Below are 21,661 nucleotides of genomic sequence, written 5' to 3'. Positions count from 1 at the left end.
GTACAAAACAACACTGGACCCTCTGACATTCACGGTATAGACAAAAAAAAAAAGATTGCACAAAAAAAAAAAAAAAAAAAGACATACTGGTTTGAAACAACATGAGATTGAGTAAATGATGACAGAATCTCTTTAAGGGCAACACAACCCACCAGTTTTACAGATTTATTGTTTGTATATAGAGAAAAGCATGATTATAAACAAAAAAGAGAATTGTTTATGCACATTCCTTCTAGAGCTTTGAGGGGTTTGTAAAGTGAGACATTGATGCTAATGCATAAATATTAAAAAGAAAAAACAATAACATTCAAATGCCTGCTTAAGTTCAGATATTACAATCTTGAAGTGACACTTGACAAGAAAACGCGAAATCGTACAAACACTGTCTTTGATACTATATATTAATTCATAATGTAAAAAACAAACTTGTGAAATGTATGTAAGATTTTTTTTTTCAAAATGAGTTTAATTCTAAATATGAATTATTTAATAAAGTCTTTATTATTTTCCATTTATTTATTATTACTAATGCATATATGTCTACTTTAAGCTAAGTTCAATAAATAATCAGTTGTCCTTAGGAGCAAGTAATAAAATGGGTTAAACACACATTAAGCCACTCATAAGAATAACTGTTTTGTTTCCAAGAAATGGTAATGTATGATGAAAGGAGATCATAGAGAACATGTGTGGGAGCTACTGACACTTTCCTTGTGCTGAGATGTTTAAATGAAGCTGATTACAAGAGACACTCCTAGTAGTTTTTTGAAGGAGCGAGTTCCTGATACCAGTGTATTGTCATGTCTGTCCACAAGGAGGCACTACTGTAGTTCTGCAGTGTGTTCCAGATCACACCTGTCAGTGGAGGCCACAGAGGAATGCTGGGACAGCTTTGCAGGGTGTTGTTGGGAAGCTGTCGGGTTGTCCATCTCAGAGTGCATTAGTGGAAGGTAAATGTCATCCATGTTGGGCAAAACAAAAACTTTCTGGAAATTGTACAGGATTTGTTTTGGAGGTTAGTTCAAACATTTGAATGTAAATTAAAATCTGTCATATACTTAAAGGAACACTCCACTTTTTTTGAAAATAGGCTCATTTTCCAACTCCCCTAGAGTTAAACAGTTGAGTTTTACCGTTTTCGAATCCATTCAGCCGATCTCCGGTTCTGGCGGTACCACTTTTAGCATAGCTTAGCATAGTTCATTGATTCTGATTAGACCGTTAGCATCACGCTTAAAAATGACCAAAGAGTTTTGATATTTTTCCTATTTAAAACTTGACTCTTCTGTAGTTAAATCGTGTACTAAGACTGAAGGAAAATAAAAAGTTTCTAGGCTGATATGGCTAGGAACTACACTCTCATTCCGGCGTAATAATCAAGGAACTTTGCTGCCGTATCATGGCTGTAGCAGTGCAATGATATTACGCAGCGTCTCTCACAAACGTCTCCATGGTTGCAAGGCACGTTCTCTGTGCAAGCAGGGGCTCACGGGCGCTGTGTAATATCATTGCACTGCTACAGCCATGGAACTGCAGCAAAGTTCCTTGATTATTACGCCGGAATGAGAGTATAGTTCCTAGCCATATCAGCCTAGAAAATCACAACTTTTTATTTTCCGTCGGTCTTAGTACACGATTTAACTACAGAAGAGTCAAGTTTTAAATAGGAAAAACATCAAAATCCTTTGGTCATTTTTAAGCGCGATGCTAACGGTCTAATCAGATTCAATGAACTATGCTAAGCTATGCTAAAAGTGGTACCGCCAGAACCGGAGATCGGCTGAATGGATTCGAAAACTGTAAAACTCAACTGTTTAACTCTAGGGGAGTTGGAAAATGAGCCTATTTTCAAAAAAAGTGGAGTGTTCCTTTAACATGTTTGTTAAGTTTATAGTGAAGCTATCACAACATCATCAAAACCAACCTGAAACTCATCTTGTAATTTCTTTTCAATCCATTCAGTCACATGACAGAAAGTCACTTCTCGCTCTCCCAGTTTGGGTCTGACTCTTAGATCAAGCTTCGGGGGTCCGCAGAATCCATACCTGAGAGAGAACCAATAAAACACTTTTTAATCTGGTGCATGTATCCAAAGACATTTCAGGAAACCTGAACACACAAAATGATTTACAGGCAAAGAGAAGGCCACTCCTCTGACTCTTTTTGGTGTTTACAGAGTCTATGGTTGTTACAGAGACAGGTGTGATACGCTATTTGACTTATCTGTCAGGTAGTAGGGACATTTTAAGCATGGTATTTTATGTAAGACTTTATTTTGATTAACACTGCAATATTCCATAAAACTTTTACTTAACACAATTAAATACCCTTTTTAAAAAGTCACTTAGTAATAGTGTCAAATTAAAAGTTTTATTTTAAAGTACATTTTAATCATCTTTTTTCATGCTTTATTTTGATGTGTTGACTAACATATTAAAGCATAAGTAGTTGATTCATTTTATCTGTAGTGTGTTGTTCAATATTACATTGTTAATATATTTTAATTGTACTAAATTGCAGTACATTCAGCAGTACACTTTAACCATTTCAAAGACAATAAAAGTTATTATGAACCTACGGATAAAAATGTACTAAAACCCAGTTCAGCCAGTTGCATTTAATATAAATTTAAACTATACATTAATTAAAAGGGGTCATATCATGTCACTTTTACAAGATGAGAAAATAAGTCTCTTATGTCCCCAGAGTGTGTATGTAAAGTTTTAGCTCAAAATACCCCACAGATCACTTTTTGAGGGTGAGCAAAAACGCTCTGTTTTTGTGTGTGTCCCTTTAAATGCAAATGAGCTGCTGCTCCTATGAAGAGGGTGGAGTTTCAAGAGCTTGTGTTAGCAGCGGCGATTACCTCAGACTCACTGAAAATGTCAGAAACTGTTCAGCCTTTTATGTTCAAACTGGAGTCGGACAATGATGGAGAGACTCAAAAAGAAGTGACGACATGTAGGATGCAACAGGACGTTTCTGAATGGTTAGTTGATGAATTTACATAGCTGATTAACTATCTTTAAGTTACTGATTGCAAATTCTGTCATGATAATGTATAAAGAAGCCCGGGAAGAATCTTGTTGTAGTCGCTACCAGTTGTTTGTTGTAGTCCTTAAACAAAGAATTCTTTAAAAGAAAATATCTCCCTTTGCATTGAACTTTGAGGGTCCTAATTTTGCAGACGTTTATGCTCTAACAGCAACATTACACACTAACTAAAGTTAAAAAAGTAAAATTGCAATGAACCACCCCTTTAATTGCAGTTAACATGCTGGAAACATTACATTTAGTTTGGACTTAAGTATATTCTTTTAAAGTATATTATTTCCATACTAAGTACTTTTTTTAAATAAAATATGCTAAAGTGTACTTATTTTTCACAAGGGGCACCCACAGTGAAATTGCATTGGTCCATAATCCTGCTCCTCCTCACTGAATTCATCACATCACGCCCATTTAGTAGACCGTGTTAAACTTATGTCTAATCCTTAATTATCAAACTGAAATTTAATTACAACACAGTTAAACCTTCAAGAGTGAATGACACCAATCATTGAGGAGCATGATTGCTTTTGATAATCTCTGTGAACACTGTGTAAGCTTAAGCAAAGCTTCAGTCCCTAAAGCAACATTAACAGCATCCGTTTAGTTGAGTGAGAATGGCTCGTACCATATTCTGTCGGTGGGGGGAGGAGGAATGTTGACAGCGAGGGTTCCAGAGAGCTCTTGAACTTCCACCGCAAGCAGCAGAGGGGTGTTGGACATTTCTTCGATCTTCTTTTTTATGTACTCATTTTCTGTGGCCTTTTGGAAGTACTTTGACTTGGCAATCTTGTCGACAAATCTCAAAATCCGCCTACTAGTGCTGCCTCCAGCTGCAGCCCTGTGGAAAGCAAAGTAAATTTTTCATCAGGTGGCCTTGATTTATTTTAAGCAGCATTTTTGTCAAACAACTCAAAATAGACAGAGATTATGTTTAATAGGCATAGTTCACCCAAAAATCATGTCATTCCAAACACAAAATGGAACACAAAAGGGGACATTTAGCAAAATATCAAAGCTGCTCTTTTCCATACATTGAAAGTGAATTGTGACCACGGTTGTCTATAGTCCCCATCGATTTTCACTGGATGGACATGGAAGCATGGTTTACAGTACATTCCCTGAAATCTCTCAATATATTGCATGTTCCATTGAAGAAAGAATATCAGGTAACACTTTACAATAAGGTCTCATTTGATAACATTAGTTAATGTATTAACTAACGTTAACTGACAGTGAGCAATATATTTGTTACAGTATTTATTAATCTTTGTTAATGTTAGTTAAAAATATACCTGTTTATTGTTTGTTGAACTTGAACAAAGTGCATTAACAAATGTTAACAAATAAAATGTTGGATTTTAATAATGTATTAATGTTGTAATTAGTATTAACTATTGGGGTCTTGCGTGGGAGCTCAATGACCTCCAAGTGGTAACTAAACAAGCCATTGAATATTGGCCAGTAAGATTTGCATGCCGAGCCACTCCTACTCCCCACTCACTCATTCATACTTTGCTTCAGAGCCAAGCGGTTGTGAACGCTAATTCCAGGATTTGTGGGTGGAATGTGAAGGCACTCAAAATGCACAAGGGTAGTTCTGAGCCAGGGTTGATGCAGGACCTGCCTGACTTCACCCTCCCATCATTCTGCCAGACGATGTCCACCTTGGTGTTCCAGGAGTGCCATCTCTGGCTAAACCTTGCAGAGATGCGAGATGTTGACAAAGTGCGCTTTCTTGACAGTCCCATCTTGCAAGGTGGTCTCTTTGGCATCACTGTCAAGGACTACTTCCACAGGTGGAGGGCCGGGTGGAGACTTACTTCCCAGCCCGTCCCGCTGGCTCATTCAGACAGTCAGACTCGGCTACACGATTCAGTTCGCCAGGGGTTCACCAGGTTCAGGGGCGGCCTGTTTGCCTCAGTGGCAAACAAAGACGCCCCTGTCCTGTGAGCGGAGATTGTGGTCCTGCTGGTGAAGGACGCAATAGAGCCTGTCCCTCCAGCCTTACCCAAGATAGTGGTGAGTTGCGACCAATCTTATATATGCGTGTCTTGAATCGGGCCCTTTACAAGCTCCCATTCAAGATGATCATGCAGAAATGCATCCACATGTACGTTCGCTCCCAGGACTGGTTTGCAGCAATTGAACTGAAACATGCATACTTTCTTTGTACTTACTTTGCTTTCAAGGGTTGATCATAAAAGGTCCCCCTTTTTTCTGTCCGTCTCCCCGCGTCTTTACCAAAGTCACGGAGGCTGCCCTTACCCCACTCAGGGAGGTTGGCATTCGCATCTTGATCTATGTCGATGACTGGCTCATTCTAGCTCACTCTCGAGATCTGTTATGCGAACACAAGGGTCTGGTGCTCAGGCACTTCAGCCATCTGGGGCTTTGGCTCAACTGGGAAAAGAGCAAGCTCTCCCCCGTGCAGAGCATCTCTTTTCTTGTTATGGAGTTGGACTTGGTCAGTATGACGGCAAGCCTCACCAACGAGCGTGTCCAGCCAGTACTGAACTGCCTGAATACGTTAAGGAGGAAATCAGCGGTCTCACTGAAGCAATATACAGGGCGGAATGCCCTTGGAACAAGTGTCTAGGCATTTGGGCTCTTTGGGCTCCTGGACGGGATCTCGACTGCAGTAGCATACCAGTTGCCAGGAGTTGTTATCAGTGCTGTTTGCCCTGCACCAGTTTCAACCGTTGCTTTATAGGTAAGCTCGCGTTGGTCCATACAGACAAGACTGAGAGTGTTGCGTACATCAGCCTTCAAGGTGGGGTACTCTCATTCCGCATGTCACAACTCGCCCGCCATCTCCTCCTCTGGAGTCAGCAGCGGCTCCTGACAGTGCTCCTGACCGCGCTCACTTCCTTCAAGAGGGTGGGGGAGCGACAGGTATTTTTGGTCAGCAAATTGAGTTCAGGCCAGAGACCTGCCCTAAGTTCCCACCATTTAGGGACATTTGGTGAACTTGCAAGCGCTGCCCCCAGAGGAGGCAGTCCCATCCCTTGAATTGCTGTGTTCTGTTCATGCATTGCGTGTTTACGTGGACTGCACGCAGAGCTTCAGAAGCTCAGAGCAGCTCTTTGTCTGCTTTGGAGGTCAGCAGAAGGGAAAGGATGTCCCAAAACAGAGGCTGCCCACTGGATAGTGGTCCTAAGGCGAGCCGTGCCCCCTTGGGGTGAGAGCTCACTCCTTTCAGGGTGTTGTGTCTTACTGGGTGTTGGTGCATGGCACCTCTCTGGCAGACATCTTCAGAGCTGTGGGCTGGGCGACACCTAACACATTTGCGAGATTCTACAATCTCCAAGTGGAGCCGGTTTCTTCCTGTGTGTTGGGTACAAACAGGTAATGTGCGGGAAGACTGGCTTGGTGTCTCACTTGCAGTGCCATTCCCCTCTAACTGGGGGATATGAGCACATTCTTGCGCTTCAGGTTCCCCACTTAGCGAACTCTAAATTGAGTTACTCCAGCATCCTTTAGCAGTCAGATGCAGTGGAGGCTTCGATACCAGGCCAAGTTCTTGTGTGCATGCCAGGCCAGTCACCCCTTGTACTGGGCTAGATGCCCATATGCTGTGATTCCCCCTCAGTAATCCCATATGTGTACTGTCCATGATACGGCTTCCATGTCTGTAAACCTCAGTCCATATGTGTCAGTCCATATGTGTATCCACCACACGTTAACTTGCTTTTGGCAGGGTGTGGTCTCCATAGTATCCCTCTCCATTAACAACACTGGTCATAGCTGAAAAAACAATCAGAGGCACTCTTCCCCATGAAATGTCACAATAAGAGGAACAGCAGCTACGACTGTCTCTAGAGTAAACCCTGTCCCTTCCAACTTTTTGGAATGGAAGACTACTCTCCTTGGGCTTATATGGAGCGTTGGGTAGGTTATGACTGGGTGAGGGCAGTTGCCAAAGGGCACACAGCTTGCCAGCATCTGCGTCTCCAACACTCATAACACAGTTCAGTGGCGCTTTCCATAGAAACCCCATACATCAGTATCGACGTAACTTTGAACGTGACTGATTGAATGCAAACGTCTAGGATACTCATGTAATCCCCATTCCCTGAAGGAGGGAATGAAGACATTACATCCCTCCTGCCAAAGCCCTGAGCCACTGCTGAATGGTTGGGATCCCTGTCCCAGCTCCTCAGAAAAACATGAAGGAGTGTGAGCCGGCCTTATATACCTGTGTGTTCAGGTGAGAGTGGCTTGGCATTGCAAATCTCACTGGCCAATGTTCCTTGGCTAGTTTAGTTACCACTTGGAGGTTATTGGGCTCCCAGGAAAAACCCAATACGTCAGTATGGAAGTAATGTCTCTGTTCCCTCCTTCAAGGAACGAGGGTTACATTAGTAACCTAGATGTTATTAAATTGATAGAAGTATTGTTCAATGTTAGTTCATGTTAACTAATATAGTTAACTAATGTTAATAAATGAAACCTTATTGTAAAGTGTTACCGAAGGGCATTCAGCTTTGGAACAACATGAGGATAAGAAAATTATTTTCATCTAAATTTTAATTTCTGGGGGAACTATCCCCATAATGCCATCTTATAAATACATCTTGATCATTAGTTTACAAGGCTAGCATTTTTGAAAAACATTCCATCCAAATAATGCAAATATTTGTAACATGCCAAACTCTAAGATATCAGAGAATAACTGTTTATTGAATTATGTGATTGTTCAGTTAATAATAATTACCCCTCAACACCAGGTAGAGCCTTTTCTGTCAGAGTTCCTTGAGTGTCAGAAGATGAAACTTCCTCTTCATCAGACGATCCAGCGCTTGAGGATTCCTCATCACTGTCAGCCAGCACAGAGAGCCTGGACCTGCGACTGCAGAACACATACAGACAGGACCTCATCATAACGAGATATAAACATAAACCCCACAAATGTCACTAGGATTGTACTAAGTTTAAATGTTTTTTAAAGAAGTCTCTTGTGCTCACCAAGGCTGCATTTACTTGATATTGTGAAATATTATTGCAATTTAAATTAACTGTGTTTTATTTAAATATATTTTAAAATGTGATTTATTCCTTTGATGGCATATCTCAACTTTCAGCAACCATAACTCTGCAGTATCACATGATTTTTCATCAGAGATCTTTCAGAAATCATTCTAATATGCAGATTTGTTGCTCAAGAAATGTGGCTTATTATTATCAATGCTGAAAACATTTGTGCTGCTTAGTACTCTTGTGGAAACCATGATACACGTTTTTTCAGGATTCTTTAATGAATAGAAAGTTCAAAAGAACAGCATTTATTTGAAATACTGTATTCATTTTTAGTAACAATCTAAAAGTGTTTAATGACACTTTTGTTCAGTTTAAGTATTATTTTTTTAGTGTAGGTTATATAGTAGACTGCATATGCTAGGCTGTGTTGAGATAATAAGTACTGGATATTTTCCAGGATATTTTTTATTTTTATTTTACTGGATATTTTTGGATTCTCAAAAAACTTACAATACGTTGATGGTCTTCACCTCTGCCTCTGCCTCAAGGACTCCCTCCTTCCCAAGTTTGGAGAGGTTGATTTTGGTCTCTAGAGTCATCTGTAGTGCTCCTGTGTACTCCATCTCCAAATGCAACCATAGGCCTGTCACACAAAGATATTGTTTACATTCAGTAATAAATATCTAGTTCAGTCATTAAACACTTTACATGAAGTCTGCAAGCCATCTCATCATTACCCCATGACACAACCAGATTGTCCTTTACTGTTTCTGCAGCCAATGAAATTACTTGCTCAACATTTAAATAGTCTGGTTCAGTGTTAGGCAGTAGGCTCGCTGTAAATTTTGCAGCACAGTAGCTACTGTAAAAACCTACAGTACAGTACCATATTTCTATATTACAGTAAAATACTGTAATTTATATTGCATTCTGGGTCATTTTGATTGTTGAATTTTAGTGTTGCTGTAACCTGGCTGTAATATACCAGGCAATAATACAGGATTGCTGTAAATAAAGCGCCACCTGACATCACATCACACAGACAGACAGAAGAACAAAGCCGCTGGTGACTGGAGAAGCAGAACGGTGTATTTCTGAAAGTTTGGTAAGTTAATTTTACTATTAGGTTTTACAAAGTGTATCGTTTTTATTCTGGAATGAAACTGCACATTTAGACAGCGAATGTTGCTAGCTGTAGTCGAAAACACCGTTATTATGTGTACGCGCGCTGTTTTGCCCCGCTGCTCTCCTGACATTTTAAAATCTAACTCAGTGAATTAGCTTCGGGTTTATTTCTACCAAACTCGATGTCGATGATTGTTGGAACCGTGGAAAGACGAACTGAAACGGGTTTGGTGAGTTTTAATTTGTTTCTGTCGAGTTTGAACGAAGTTTGTTTTACTAATGAGCGCGAGGTTGGAATCTGCTGGGAGATCGATAGATGGCCGCTTGTGTTTAAACAAAAAGGATCTTGCGATTAAAAAAAAAGTCTATTCTTGCGGGGATCCTTTCCATAATGTTGTCCCATTCGAGCCTGTCAGTGAGAAAAACAAGCACTTTTATAGTCGTACACTGACGGTGCACACAAGCTCAAACGTATTATATTTGCAGTCCGCTGACGGCTGCAGCGGCCGCGGTCTTCAGTTAGTGCTTAGGCACAAAAACATGGAAAAAGACGGCTCAGATCGAAAATACTTAAGTTTCATTTGAAACGTACTGTAAATGGGTGGTTTGGGGTCAGAGAGATTGGCTATTGTTAACTTGGCCAGATTATTACTGCATCTGTTTGGGCAGTTGTTCTGTAGCATAGTGACTGTAATGACAATAAACGATTATGATTATAAAAAAATATGAATTGGGGTATAAATTACCTTTATCACCGTTTATAATTATCTATTAGACAACAAAGGAAGTATAATGCATGCCATGGCAATATATTCAGGAAGGTCAAGGATAATATTTTACTAAGATGTATTATTGAAGTAGGCTATATGAAATGCATGTGGCAACAGTGTATGTGTTAGCCTATCCCCAACAAGCAACATCAATGAATAAACATTTATTTTGATTTCCTCCAGCAGTGTGGTCCACTTGTCTTTGCATCCTGGGAAGTGCATTGCTTTCACAAGGAAGTGTATTTGCCATAATAATACAACCTTTTACACTAAAAATAAGTTGCATTTTGTTTTGCTACAAAATTTTCATTTGACATTTTTATCTTACACTGTCTGTTCATCTTTATTGGTGCTGTGGACATATTACAACAGTTTTTGTAATATGTGTATTTGTGTTTGTGCCTTGACTTTGTTACAGTTTTGGCATTGAAGGAAAGAAATGTACTGCCCGACAGGGAGTGAGCAGAAGACCAGGACGGTGGTGCAGAGTGATGGCCATCAACCCACATGTCAACAGCTTCGTTCGGTCCTTTGTGTTTAAATGGAAGACTTCACACTGAGGGACTGTGGCCTGTTTGCAACCATCCACGTGCCCTTCAGTTAGGAGTGAATCTTGTGGGACACTTGTTGTTTTTGCCCACTTTTTAAGATAAATCAAATTTCTGATGCACTGTATCAAGACCGTTGCTGATGGGGCAAAAGATGGTGACAATTCTGAAATGTTTAAATATATTGATTGAATAAAAATACATTTTTTAAATGTACTCTGGTTTGCCTTTTGATTTATAATGTTATTCTGTAGTATAGTACTATTGTAATATTACTAACTATAGTATGTATATACTATTCTAACCTATGTATTATATAATTATATATTTTATCATTATTAGCAATGATTATAAGTAATATTTATCAGTGAAATAACTATATAATACAATATAGTAAAATACAGTAAAAATTGATAAAATTACAAAATACTGTAAAAAATACAGTAAAATACTGTTATGTAGTTATACAGTACTGTTCTTTGTACTGTAAAATTGCATTACAGTACATTGCTGTAAAGCAAAATACAGTACATTGCTGGCAACCCTGCTGCCAGTACTGTACTGTAAAAATACAGGGAAATTGTTAACAGTGTAGTCCTACAGCTTGCTATCAGAGTTCCTCTGAAACCCTCCACCTTCCCCAATTCCACCTGCCTAGATCTGCTATGGGATTTCATATCTTATTATTAGTCCATACTTGCTTTGCAGCAGCAGCGTAGCAGATCCAGTCCGCAAATCCAAAAACATTAATGTTGCCATATTCATTAACATGCCAAAAGTACTTTGAGAGTTTTCATGATTGAACTGTTTATTTAAAGAAAAGCTTATTCAAAAATGCATGATATTCATGATTTCTTTTTATAAATTAAATAAAAAGTGATAAAAAAGTAACAGTTAAAATGTTATATATATATCAGCTCAGCTCAGCTCATATACATTCATTTCCTATTTTAATATTGTCTAATAATGTTATAAAGTGCTGAAACCAAAGACTCTAAGAGCACGTGTTACTAATCTATATGGTCAAGATTAAAGCGATGCGATCTAATGCATGAAATTGCATATAATTATAGCACAATAAAATGCCCACAAGTCTGCCTACTAGAACACATTATAAATCCATAAATGGGATGAGACCTGAGAGACGGAGCCAGACTCTGTTGAAAGCCATTACATGTTACATAATGCTCACAGATCATGAGGCAGAGAGTAAAAGACACACACTGTGCCCCACACAATAATAACTCCACATCTCATGGGGATAATACATCCTGCATATGCTTCACAGCGGGCATTTCACCATGCAGCTGAGCGTGTAAACAGACACGTGCGCACACGCTCATAGATGAGCTGCTATTTGTTGAGAAGTGTGACGTGATGTTATGTGCTCCTTTGATCCCTGAGATTACAGAAGGATAATAACATCTCATCTACTGCTCAGTGCAGGAACATAATAACACATACGCTCAAGCAATCCTGATGGATGAATGACCTAATATGCTCTTTTATAAGAGGCTCTTAGGAGCCCCACTCACCTCTGCTGTTGACCTGTGGAAGTGATGTGCCTGTTATCTGGGGCATGCTGGAGCCCATGGCCAGTTCGGTGAGGGTCAGTTCATCCATGAAGTAAGGCAACTGTTGTAAAGAGGGTAAACTCAGAAACACATGCACACAGGGTAGGACCATTAATATCACAAACTATTTGTTTCACTTTTTGAAATTATGCTTGAGGAAGAAGAAGAAGAAAAAAAAAAAAAACATTCTCACACTTTGTCGAGTTAAAGAACGTGATGTAATTTTTGTCTGTTCTCTTACCCGAATTTTGCTCAGCTTTTGCTGTATCTTCTGTTGGACTTTATCAGCCCAGTACTTCTCATGGAGGAAGTCCCAAAAGATTCGACCAATTAGTGCATTCAACCAGACAGGCTTTGCTTCTTCCTCACTGCAACAAAAGTTCTGTTCCTAAAGGGGTGATGGAAGAAAAAACTTTGGATTAAAAAGTTTCTATAATGTGGGGTAAGCTACACCCCTTTTCACTTAAAATGTCCTCTAAGCAAGGAGAAATGATTAGAAGTATATAAAATATATATATATATATATATATATATATATATATTGCTCCTTAAAGGGTTAGTTCACCCAAAAATGAAAATTACTGTATGTCATTAATGACTCACCCTCATGTCGTTCCAAACCCGTAAGACCTCCGTTCATCTTCAGAGCACAGTTTAAGATATTTTAGATTTAGTCTGAGAGCTTTCTGTCCCTCCATTGAAAATGTATGTACTGTATACTGTCCATTTCCAGAAAGGTAATAAAAACATCATCAAAGTAGTCCATGTGACATCAGTGGGTTAGTTAGATTTTTTTGAAGCATTGATAATACATTTACATGTTAATACATTATCACGTCAGCAGCGTCTTACAACAGCAGCGTCACTGCGGAGTCGTGAACCACACTCCGGAGCAGAAGGGGGCGGTAATGCATCAATAAGCTGGATGCCAACCGCCGTAAAACAGGAAAGAAGAAGAAGAATAAAGAATACAATGCTAAATAAAGTTTTTGTTATTTTTGGACCAAAACGTATTTTCGATGATTCAAAATGTCGCGGATGTCTTAATCGCCAAAAACAACCACAGCGACGTAAAAATGCATTACCAACGCCGACAGATGAAAGGATTCAATGGAATCAATTCAATGGAATCAATTCAATGGAAAGGATTCCGGAAGAAAAGACAATGCTGAATAAAGTCGTAGTTTTTGTTATTTTTGGACCAAAATGTATTTTCGATGCTTCAACAAATTCGAACTGACCCTCTGATGTCACATGGACTACTTTGATGATGTTTTTATTACCTTTCTGGACATGGACAGTCTACCGTACAAACATTTTCAATGGAGGGAGAGAAAGCTCTTGGACTAAATCTAAAATATCTTAAACTGTGTTCCGAAGATTAACTTACGGGTTTGGAACGACATGAGGGTGTCATTAATGACATAATTTTCATTTTTGGGTGAACTAACCCTTTAATATATTTCAAGATATTTCCTTTCAACTGAAAACAAAACACTGTGCCAAAAAAATACTGCTTCTGAAAAAAAAGTGGACCAGTGACACAACTTCCTCCAAAAAAAGGGCTAAAGTCAAGTCACCTTTATTTATATAGCGCTTTTTACAATGCAGATTGTGTCAAAGCAGCTTTATTTTGATATCTGGTATATAATTTTGGCTGCACAGCAGCTCTTAAAGAATAGTGTCAATGCAGGCAGTTCAAAGCACTGTTGAATATCAAATGTCAAGTCAAATGTCAAGTGTCCCCAACTAAGCAAGCCAAAGGCGACAGCGGCAAGGAACCCAAACTCCAAAGGTGTCATCAGGTGGCAAATAGGTGTTAAAATGGAGAAAAAATGTCATATTAAGAGATATATTGACTCATAGTAAAGTATGTGAAAGATGAGCATTTTAAATATGAACATTTAAAAAGAAAATTGATTAATCCTATTCCAAAATCCCATTCCAAATTGGTATGAAATTTTAGGACATTTTTATGACATTATGAAAATGCACCACAAAACAATATTTTTGAATGCGATAAATAAATTATCTTAAATTTCAGAATATTTTTAAAACATTTTCAACATTTTGTAATAGTATTTCCTGCATTTGGAGGCAAAATTCATTTAGGCCACTGCCTCTAAGCATCTGACACACTTCTCACACCCCACAGGAAAAAAAAAAAAAAAAAAATCATTTGTAATCTTTAGCCAAATAATTTACCTAGTTTTACATTTCCAAAGTTTTATATAGCAATTTGCCAACATGTGCTGTATGCCAACATGTTTAAGACCTAGATAAATGTACTTTGACATACCTGCCATGTAGAAAATTTACTTTGACTTGACCAAAAAAATAATGTGCATTTGTCATCTACAGTCACCAGTGTTCAAAAGTTTCAGGTTGGTAAGATTTTTTCTTTAAAGAAATCAATATTTTTAAGTGGCAAGACTCAAAAGTGGTAGTAAAGACATTTATAATGTTATAAAAGAATTCTGTTCCACTTAAATGCTATCCTTTGAACTTTCTGTTCATCAAAGAATCCTGAAAAAAGTATCACGGATTCCACAATAGCCCGTCTTGTTGGCAGAGGCTATTTACACTAACTCCGCCCACCATTTTCTGATTGAGCCAGACAAAATTACACATGAAATCCCATTGAAAACAGGATTAGTGGTACTGAGAGCAAAGAGGATGGTGTTGGCCTTTGAAGCGACTGACCCGAGTTTGAATCCGCCTTTTTATAAACTCATTCTTCTCCTTTTTCATATTACACATCAGCTCGGAGAGGTGATTATTATAAATAAAAATGATATTTGAAAAGTGAAAATAATGTGCCAAATGTTTGTTTAATAGTGGGGGAATAAAGTGTTAGGGTTAGGGGTAGGGGTAGTCCTTTAGGTATTTTTATATAAGGACATAATAAATGATGATTTTAATACATATATTGGGGCACATTTCCATTTTACTATAGTCAAGTCAAGTCAAGTCAAATTTATTTATATAGTGCTTTTTACAATTGGTAATTGTTTCAAAGCAGCTTTACATATTAGAAGCACAGAAAAAAATAGAAGCGGTTAAAAATAAGCTGTACAAGCAAGTATGGTAATGTGTAACATATACAAGATGGTGCTACATTAAGCCAATGTTGGCTGACTCCCAGGGGTGGAAAAAAACCCCTAGGAGAAAAACCCAGTGTGCTAACACTGGGAAAAAAGTCCTAGGAGGGAAAAAAACCCTTGGATGATATATATAATATATGTAAATGGATATGGAGATCAAAATCTGAATTATACATTTTTATTTACTATTGACAGTAAAGGTTTCAGTAAAACAAAAGTTTAAATGCAGTAAACTTTTGTAATAGTATTTCCTGTATTTGGAGGCAACACTTTTTTTCCCTCAATTTTAGCAACTGCCTCTAAGCCTCTGACACACTTCCCACACCCACAGGAATCAAGCTTGGTTTAATAATTAATGGCTAATCTTAAGCCAAATATTTTACCTAGTTTTATAGATTAGCAATTCACCATCATGTAAAGCATGTTTTAGACCTAGATAAATATGCTTTGTCATACCTGCCATGTAGAAGATTTACTTTGACATGCTTTGGCAACATCATGAGCCTTTTTACATGGTCACATGACAAAGATTATTCACAGTTTGCTAGATGACAAAGCTGTCCACTGACACAAAGCAGTCTATGATGCAAAGCATGTTTGTTTGAAGCTCACCTGCTCTTTGTCAGTAGGACTGCCCTGGGTGCTGCTTTGGCAGGGGCTTTGAACAGGACTGCCGTGTGCTGAGAAGACGAGACTGGTCATGTAGGAAGTATAATCTGGTAAAATGTTCTCCTTTACTTTGCCAACCAGATCACTATGGAACACGTCTTCACTGCTGTCCTTAACTGAGCCTTCAACACCATTTGACAGACCCAGAGGGTTCTCCTCATTCAATACAGATTTATCTACAGAGCGAAAGTAATGATTAGAATAGTGCTTTTTACTATTATTATTATATTTATGATATTATAGAGGAAGAGCAACTTTGGTACGGGACCATGACTACTTTGTTTACTCCTATTATAGCAGTTCAGTAATAAAAACATGGCATAACAATCAACAAAAATATATTTTGTTCAATGTGGCTTGTGTATTGATAATCTTTAAGCATTATTGATATATTAAATAATTGCTATATTAAATACATTAAATATTATTATTAAATAGTAATAACATAATTATAAAATATATTAAATAATATTAAATTCCTATATCTAATATTTTACACATGCACTCAGAAAATATTTATTTAAGATTTATATATTGGATATGCATCTAAAATTTCTATCTATTTGGATTACATAGTTCAGTTCATTTGGATGATGTGAACGCTGTTTTCTGAACTCGGATGTGCACCAGTGAACCGCAAACCAAGTTCATTTACAATAACAAGGTTTATATATGTATCATCAATAAATCCAATTGGTTTCATTCTCATACATTTTAACTAATCGAATATTAATTGTATCACAGCTAGCCATATATTTTGACCATGTTTTTAACTGAATGAATTTAATTGTTTCCACAATAAACAGATTTATGCTGATACTAATTAATTTTTGAATTAAATCAAATAAATGCAAACAGCTAATAATAATAGTTAATAATTTACTACTATGCCATGATTTTCTTTTTACTTCTTTCTTACCTGTTTTATATGTGTATGACTGACAAATATGCATAACATTAAGTTTATTAGTTTATGTTAAAACTGTGTACTCCAAATGAAAATAAATTTTATATGCTATTCAAATACATAAATCTTAAATTTAGGCCTAATTTTTTTAGTGACTGTATATATATATATATATATATCCAATCAGACATAACATTATGACCACCTTCCTAATATTGTGTTGGTCCAATTTTGGCTGCCAAAACAGCCCTGACACGTCGAGGCATGGACTCCATTAGACCCCTGAAGGTGTGCTGTGGCATCTGGCACCAAGATGTTAGCAGCAGAAGTTGCGAGGTGGAGCCTCCATGGATCGGACTTGTTTGTTCAGCACATCCCACAGATGCTCGACTGGAATGAGATATGGGGAATTCGGAGGCCAAGTCAACACCTCAAACTTGTTGTGCTCCTCATGTGTTCCCCAGGTAAGTAATGCACACGCACCTGGCCATTCACATGATGTAAAAAAATGTGATTCATCAGACCATGCAGGCCACCTTCTTCCATTGCTCCGTGGTCCAGTTCTAATGCTCACAGGCACATTTTTGGCACTTTCAGCGGTTGACAGGGGTCAGTATGGGCACCCTGATTGGTCTGCGGCTATGCAGCCCCATACGCAACAACCTGTGATGCTCTGTGTATTCTGACACCTTTCTATCAGAACCAACTTCTTGAGCAATTTGAACTACAGTAGCTCATCTGTTGGATTGGACAACAAGACCCAGCCTTCGCTACCCATGTGCATCAGTGAGCCTTGTTGCAGATGCCGTGATGAAGAGATAATCAGTGTTATTCACTTCACCTGTCAGTGGTCATAATGTTATACCTGATCAGTGTATATATATATATATATATATATATATATATATATATATATATATATATATATATATATATATATATATATATATTAATTTCAGCATAAATGACTGCAACTTTACCACCAAATATAGATTCAAAATGGTCCTCTTCATTGTGAATGGACACAGAAAACAGTCGATGGAACCATTCCTCTTTCTCCCGTCCAGTTCGTCCAAAGAGGTAAAGTGTGACAGCATGTGAAACATTAGTCATAGAGCCAGAGGGTTTCTCTACTTTCTGAGCCTCCCTCAGACCCCCTACAGTCTCATCTTCCTCCACAGCTCTTTCTCCTTCAGCCAAACTTATGCAGATAGGATACTTCCTGTTCCACACTCTCTTGTGTGCCAAAGCCAGTGGCAGAAGAAATACCTGTTACCAAGGCAACAACATCATTATAATTACATGACATCTATGCAACATTCTGCCACATTATAATTCAAGCTATTTGGGTTTAGAGACCATAAGCAAAACTGTGTCGAACTACCACTGAGGGGAAATGCACCTATTTCTACTAAGGGGCAAAAATCAATGGTACACTAACCTTGCCGCCAGTGAGTCGAAATATCCGTGAGTGGGTGAATTGCTTTTCGTAGCAGAGCTCATCAAAGGCAGCCCAGCGGGGAATGTTGTTACGTGGGTAGTCAAGCCGCAAACAGGGTCCGTCCAATGTGACAAACACAGAGTGCATGAGGGATGGGTGGTAAGTCTCTGGATCATATGTGTACATCTCGTTCATCCAGCCCTGGAACGCAGAAATACTTTGCTTAAACTCTGTTGTAATCTCTAGATCCTCGTCACAAAGTTTTAGCACAAAGATAGACAGGGCATCAGGATTAGAGTTGTAGCTGCTTGTGACAACCAGTGGGTTTATGTTATTCTGCATCAGACACTGAAGAGCAGAATCTGTCAGAGAGCAGAAGGGTTTTGCTCAGTTTTTGGAGAGAAGCATGATGCTTAATGCTTACTTTAGACACTGTGAAATTCACTGCAGAGTGTTAAAAAAAAAACTGACTCCCGTAGGACATAAGCTTTGACACACTGAAGTGCAGGTTTTGGTTTAATAGCAGTCTGTGAGGCTGTTGTCACCTGCGGTGCTGTTCTGTTACTTTTCTTAGCATTTAACCCTATAATGAAAAACTCTAATGAAAAGCCCAACTACATGCCTTCTGCTCCCTCATGGATTATCCATGAACTTCAGGAAGAAAAAGGACTTGTAAAAATTTCCAAAATGTCTGCCTCTGTGTTTGTTTTGCTGGGAAATCTTTGCTGATTTTGATAAAGTCACAGTAAGAACAACTTTTAAATTGTTATTGATATTTCAAAATGAAAAATTAATGAGTGGATTTTTAGGGTAAGCAACTTATGCTAACTTGATTTTTCATACGTTATATACAGAAAAATTGTGTGTGTGTGTGTCAAATATGGCTAATAAATATTGGTCTATTCATTAATTAAAAATGTCTTTAATTAAAAATATCTTTACTAAGATATATTTATAATGGAAACTGATATTTATATGCATTAAATTAATCAAAAGTGACAGTAAAGAGAACACTCTTAGATAAAAAGCTTCTATATAGAACCTTAAAGGGTTCTGTCAGGCGTTTCATATATGTGACCCTAGACCACAAAACCAGTCATAAGGGTCATTTTTTTAAAACTGAGATGTATGCAAGATCTGAAAGCTGAATAAATAAGCTTTCCGTTGATGTATGGTTTGTTAGGATAGGACAATATTTAGATAACACTATTTGAAAATCTGGAATCTGAAAAAAAATTAAAATATTGAGAAAATCACCTTTAAAGTTGTCTAAATGAAGTCCATAGCAATGCATATCCACTCACAAAAATACATTTTTTATATATTTACAGCAGGAAATTTACAAAATATCTTCATGGAACATGATCTTTACTTAATATCCTAATGATTTTTGGCATAGAAGAAAAATCTATAATTTTGACCCATTTAATGTATTGTTGGCTATTGCTACAATTATACCCGTGCGACTTATGACTGGTTTTGTGGTCCGGGGTAACATATAGTAACTTGTATGGGTTAGTTTTGATTTTAATTAAATGTTATGAATTAAACAGCGTGTAAACATAAAAAAAAAAAAAATGAAAAAACTGTTAAAGATGAAAGTATTACACAATCATGTTTTCATTCAAAGACATGTTTTCACAATATTATTGCAGCACAAGTATATTAAACTGGGATAAAAATAAGAAATGTTTCTTGCACACCAAATCGGCATTTTAGAATAATTTCTGAAGTATCAATTGACACTGAAGACTGGAGTCATGCTGAAAATTCAGCTTTGCCATCACAGGAATAAATTATAATCAAATAGACAACAGTTATTCTAATTGTAACAGTTATTGTAATAGTAATTCACAATATTAGTGTTTTTTACTGTATTTTTGATCAAATAATGTGGCCTTGGTGCGCATAAGAGCATATATATTGTATTATTATGTACTGGGTTACTAAATGCTAAGAGTATAACACCAATTCTTTTTTAACAAATATATTCGCAATGAAAATGCAACTCACCTTGAGAGAAGGATCATTGCTCTGTAGGGTTTCAAAGAGAATGTTATTATAGGGGGTCCCATGTAGTCTTTGTTGTTGACTGGTGGACAGGTGTCTGATGGAGCCCCAACGGATCAGCACAAGCCCAAACATTAATCCAAACACTAAACCAAGGAACAGGCCAGACCAATACGCTGACAAAGGAATGATAAAATAACAGTATGATACTAAAGCAACATAACCAAGACCCACGCCTGGCACTGGAGAGGAGCATTGCTTTGTCACCTCTTCTGGCAAACCTTCAGTTCTGTTCATATTTGTGCTCTGGGATGAGCTGCCATGAGTGCTGGTCTCCATCACTGCCCCAATGTCTATCTCTCTGCTATGGTGGTCATGGGAGAGGGAGGATTTCTGCACACACCGTTTACGATGTCTCACAGGCCAGTTGCACTCTGGTAGAAACTCACTTTCTACTTTCCTAGCAGTTTTAGGAGATTCGGATGCAGTCAAATCAGTGTTCGATTTCCCAATTCCAAAGCTTTTGTAGCTTGGTGAGTCCATCGATCCTGTGCTCCTCTGGTGCTTGGGGCTGCCAACACTGTCCTCACGCATGATCTTACTGAACATGCTCAGAGGTTCCTGCATGGCCTCTGTGAGCTTGCGTCTGGTGTCCTCCAGCTCCATTTTGAAGAAGCTGGCTTTGGGCTCAGTGGGGGACAGGTTGACCGGAGATGGAGGGGCAGTGCGGGAGTCGCCATTGCGGCCTTTGGGCTGAGTGAATTGCGTAAACAAGTGCAGATTGAGCTTGGAATCAGACCTAGATTGAGACACTTCAGGCTCACTGCGAGAAAGCTCTGTGGAGATCGACTTTACAAGGCTGAGGAGTGGTTTGGGCTTTAAAGAAGACTCTTTCAGTTCCAGTTCTGTAGATAATGACTTCACTAAGCTGGCCAGGGGCCGGTGAGTAGGCGAGAGGAAGCCAGACCCCGGAAGAAAAGAGTCTCCCAGGGAGCCTGATGAAGCTGGACAGCGAGGAACATTGAATGCAGGTGAGCTGAGACCCCACTCCCCCTCTGTCTGAATGTCGACCGAACATGGTCTTTGGTTACGGAGGGAACTGAGTGACTTTTTGCCGTCATGGTCCAAGGTGAATATGAGGTCACTGTCATCAAGATTGTCCCATTCACCTTCAGTGTCCGTCAGTTGGATCACTATTCCCCTCCGATCTGTGTCCTGCTGTGGCTGTAGACCCGGCCTCTGGATCTCACTGGCCAATTTGTGGATTTCTTCATTCCCTGTCGTCTCTGCCATGATTTATCTCTACACAGCACAAGTAAAACATCTTTGAGTCAGCAAAAAAAGACAATGAAACTCTTGCCCCTACTAGATATCTGGACAACACAGTCATTTTGCTTTCCATCAGCAGTTTTTAGAGCATTACAAAGCATTATGACTATGTAAAAGATTATTTCTTTGGCAATGCTTATTTTGGACAAAACGTTG

At 38.4% G+C, this 21,661-nt stretch overlaps 1 protein-coding gene across 1 annotated transcript; it reads right to left on the bottom strand.

Moving 5' to 3' along the window:
* Positions 1 to 821: 821 nt before the first annotated feature.
* On the bottom strand, positions 822 to 21,473 carry tex2l (testis expressed 2, like). The gene is made up of 11 exons (XM_067369671.1): positions 20,180 to 21,473; positions 18,167 to 18,367; positions 17,706 to 17,994; positions 15,762 to 15,994; positions 12,287 to 12,433; positions 12,007 to 12,106; positions 8,539 to 8,671; positions 7,766 to 7,900; positions 3,677 to 3,889; positions 1,925 to 2,045; positions 822 to 986 (listed from the first exon to the last, which is right to left on the bottom strand). Exons 1-11 carry the CDS (start codon positions 21,467 to 21,469, stop codon positions 822 to 824), a joined length of 3,027 nt encoding a protein of 1,008 aa, XP_067225772.1. The 5' UTR covers positions 21,470 to 21,473.
* Positions 21,474 to 21,661: the final 188 nt, after the last annotated feature.

The sequence above is a fragment of the Chanodichthys erythropterus genome, chromosome 19 (genome assembly GCF_024489055.1).
Source record: "Chanodichthys erythropterus isolate Z2021 chromosome 19, ASM2448905v1, whole genome shotgun sequence".
In the NCBI taxonomy this organism is placed as follows: domain Eukaryota; kingdom Metazoa; phylum Chordata; class Actinopteri; order Cypriniformes; family Xenocyprididae; genus Chanodichthys; species Chanodichthys erythropterus.
This window is presented reverse-complemented; position numbering and strand designations above follow the sequence as displayed.

What these genes read in the sequence shown, in the direction of transcription:
- tex2l (XM_067369671.1), bottom strand. Translation starts at nt 21,469, where the DNA reads ATGGCAGAGACGACAGGGAATGAAGAAATCCACAAATTGGCCAGTGAG. An exon ending in AAAAGCTGAGCAAAATTCGG is followed by an intron (nt 12,107 to 12,286) that starts GTAAGAGAACAG and finishes TCTTTACAACAG; the next exon opens with TTGCCTTACTTCATGGATGA. An exon ending in GCTCTACCTGGTGTTGAGGG is followed by an intron (nt 3,890 to 7,765) that starts GTAATTATTATT and finishes TGCTTTCCACAG; the next exon opens with GGCTGCAGCTGGAGGCAGCA.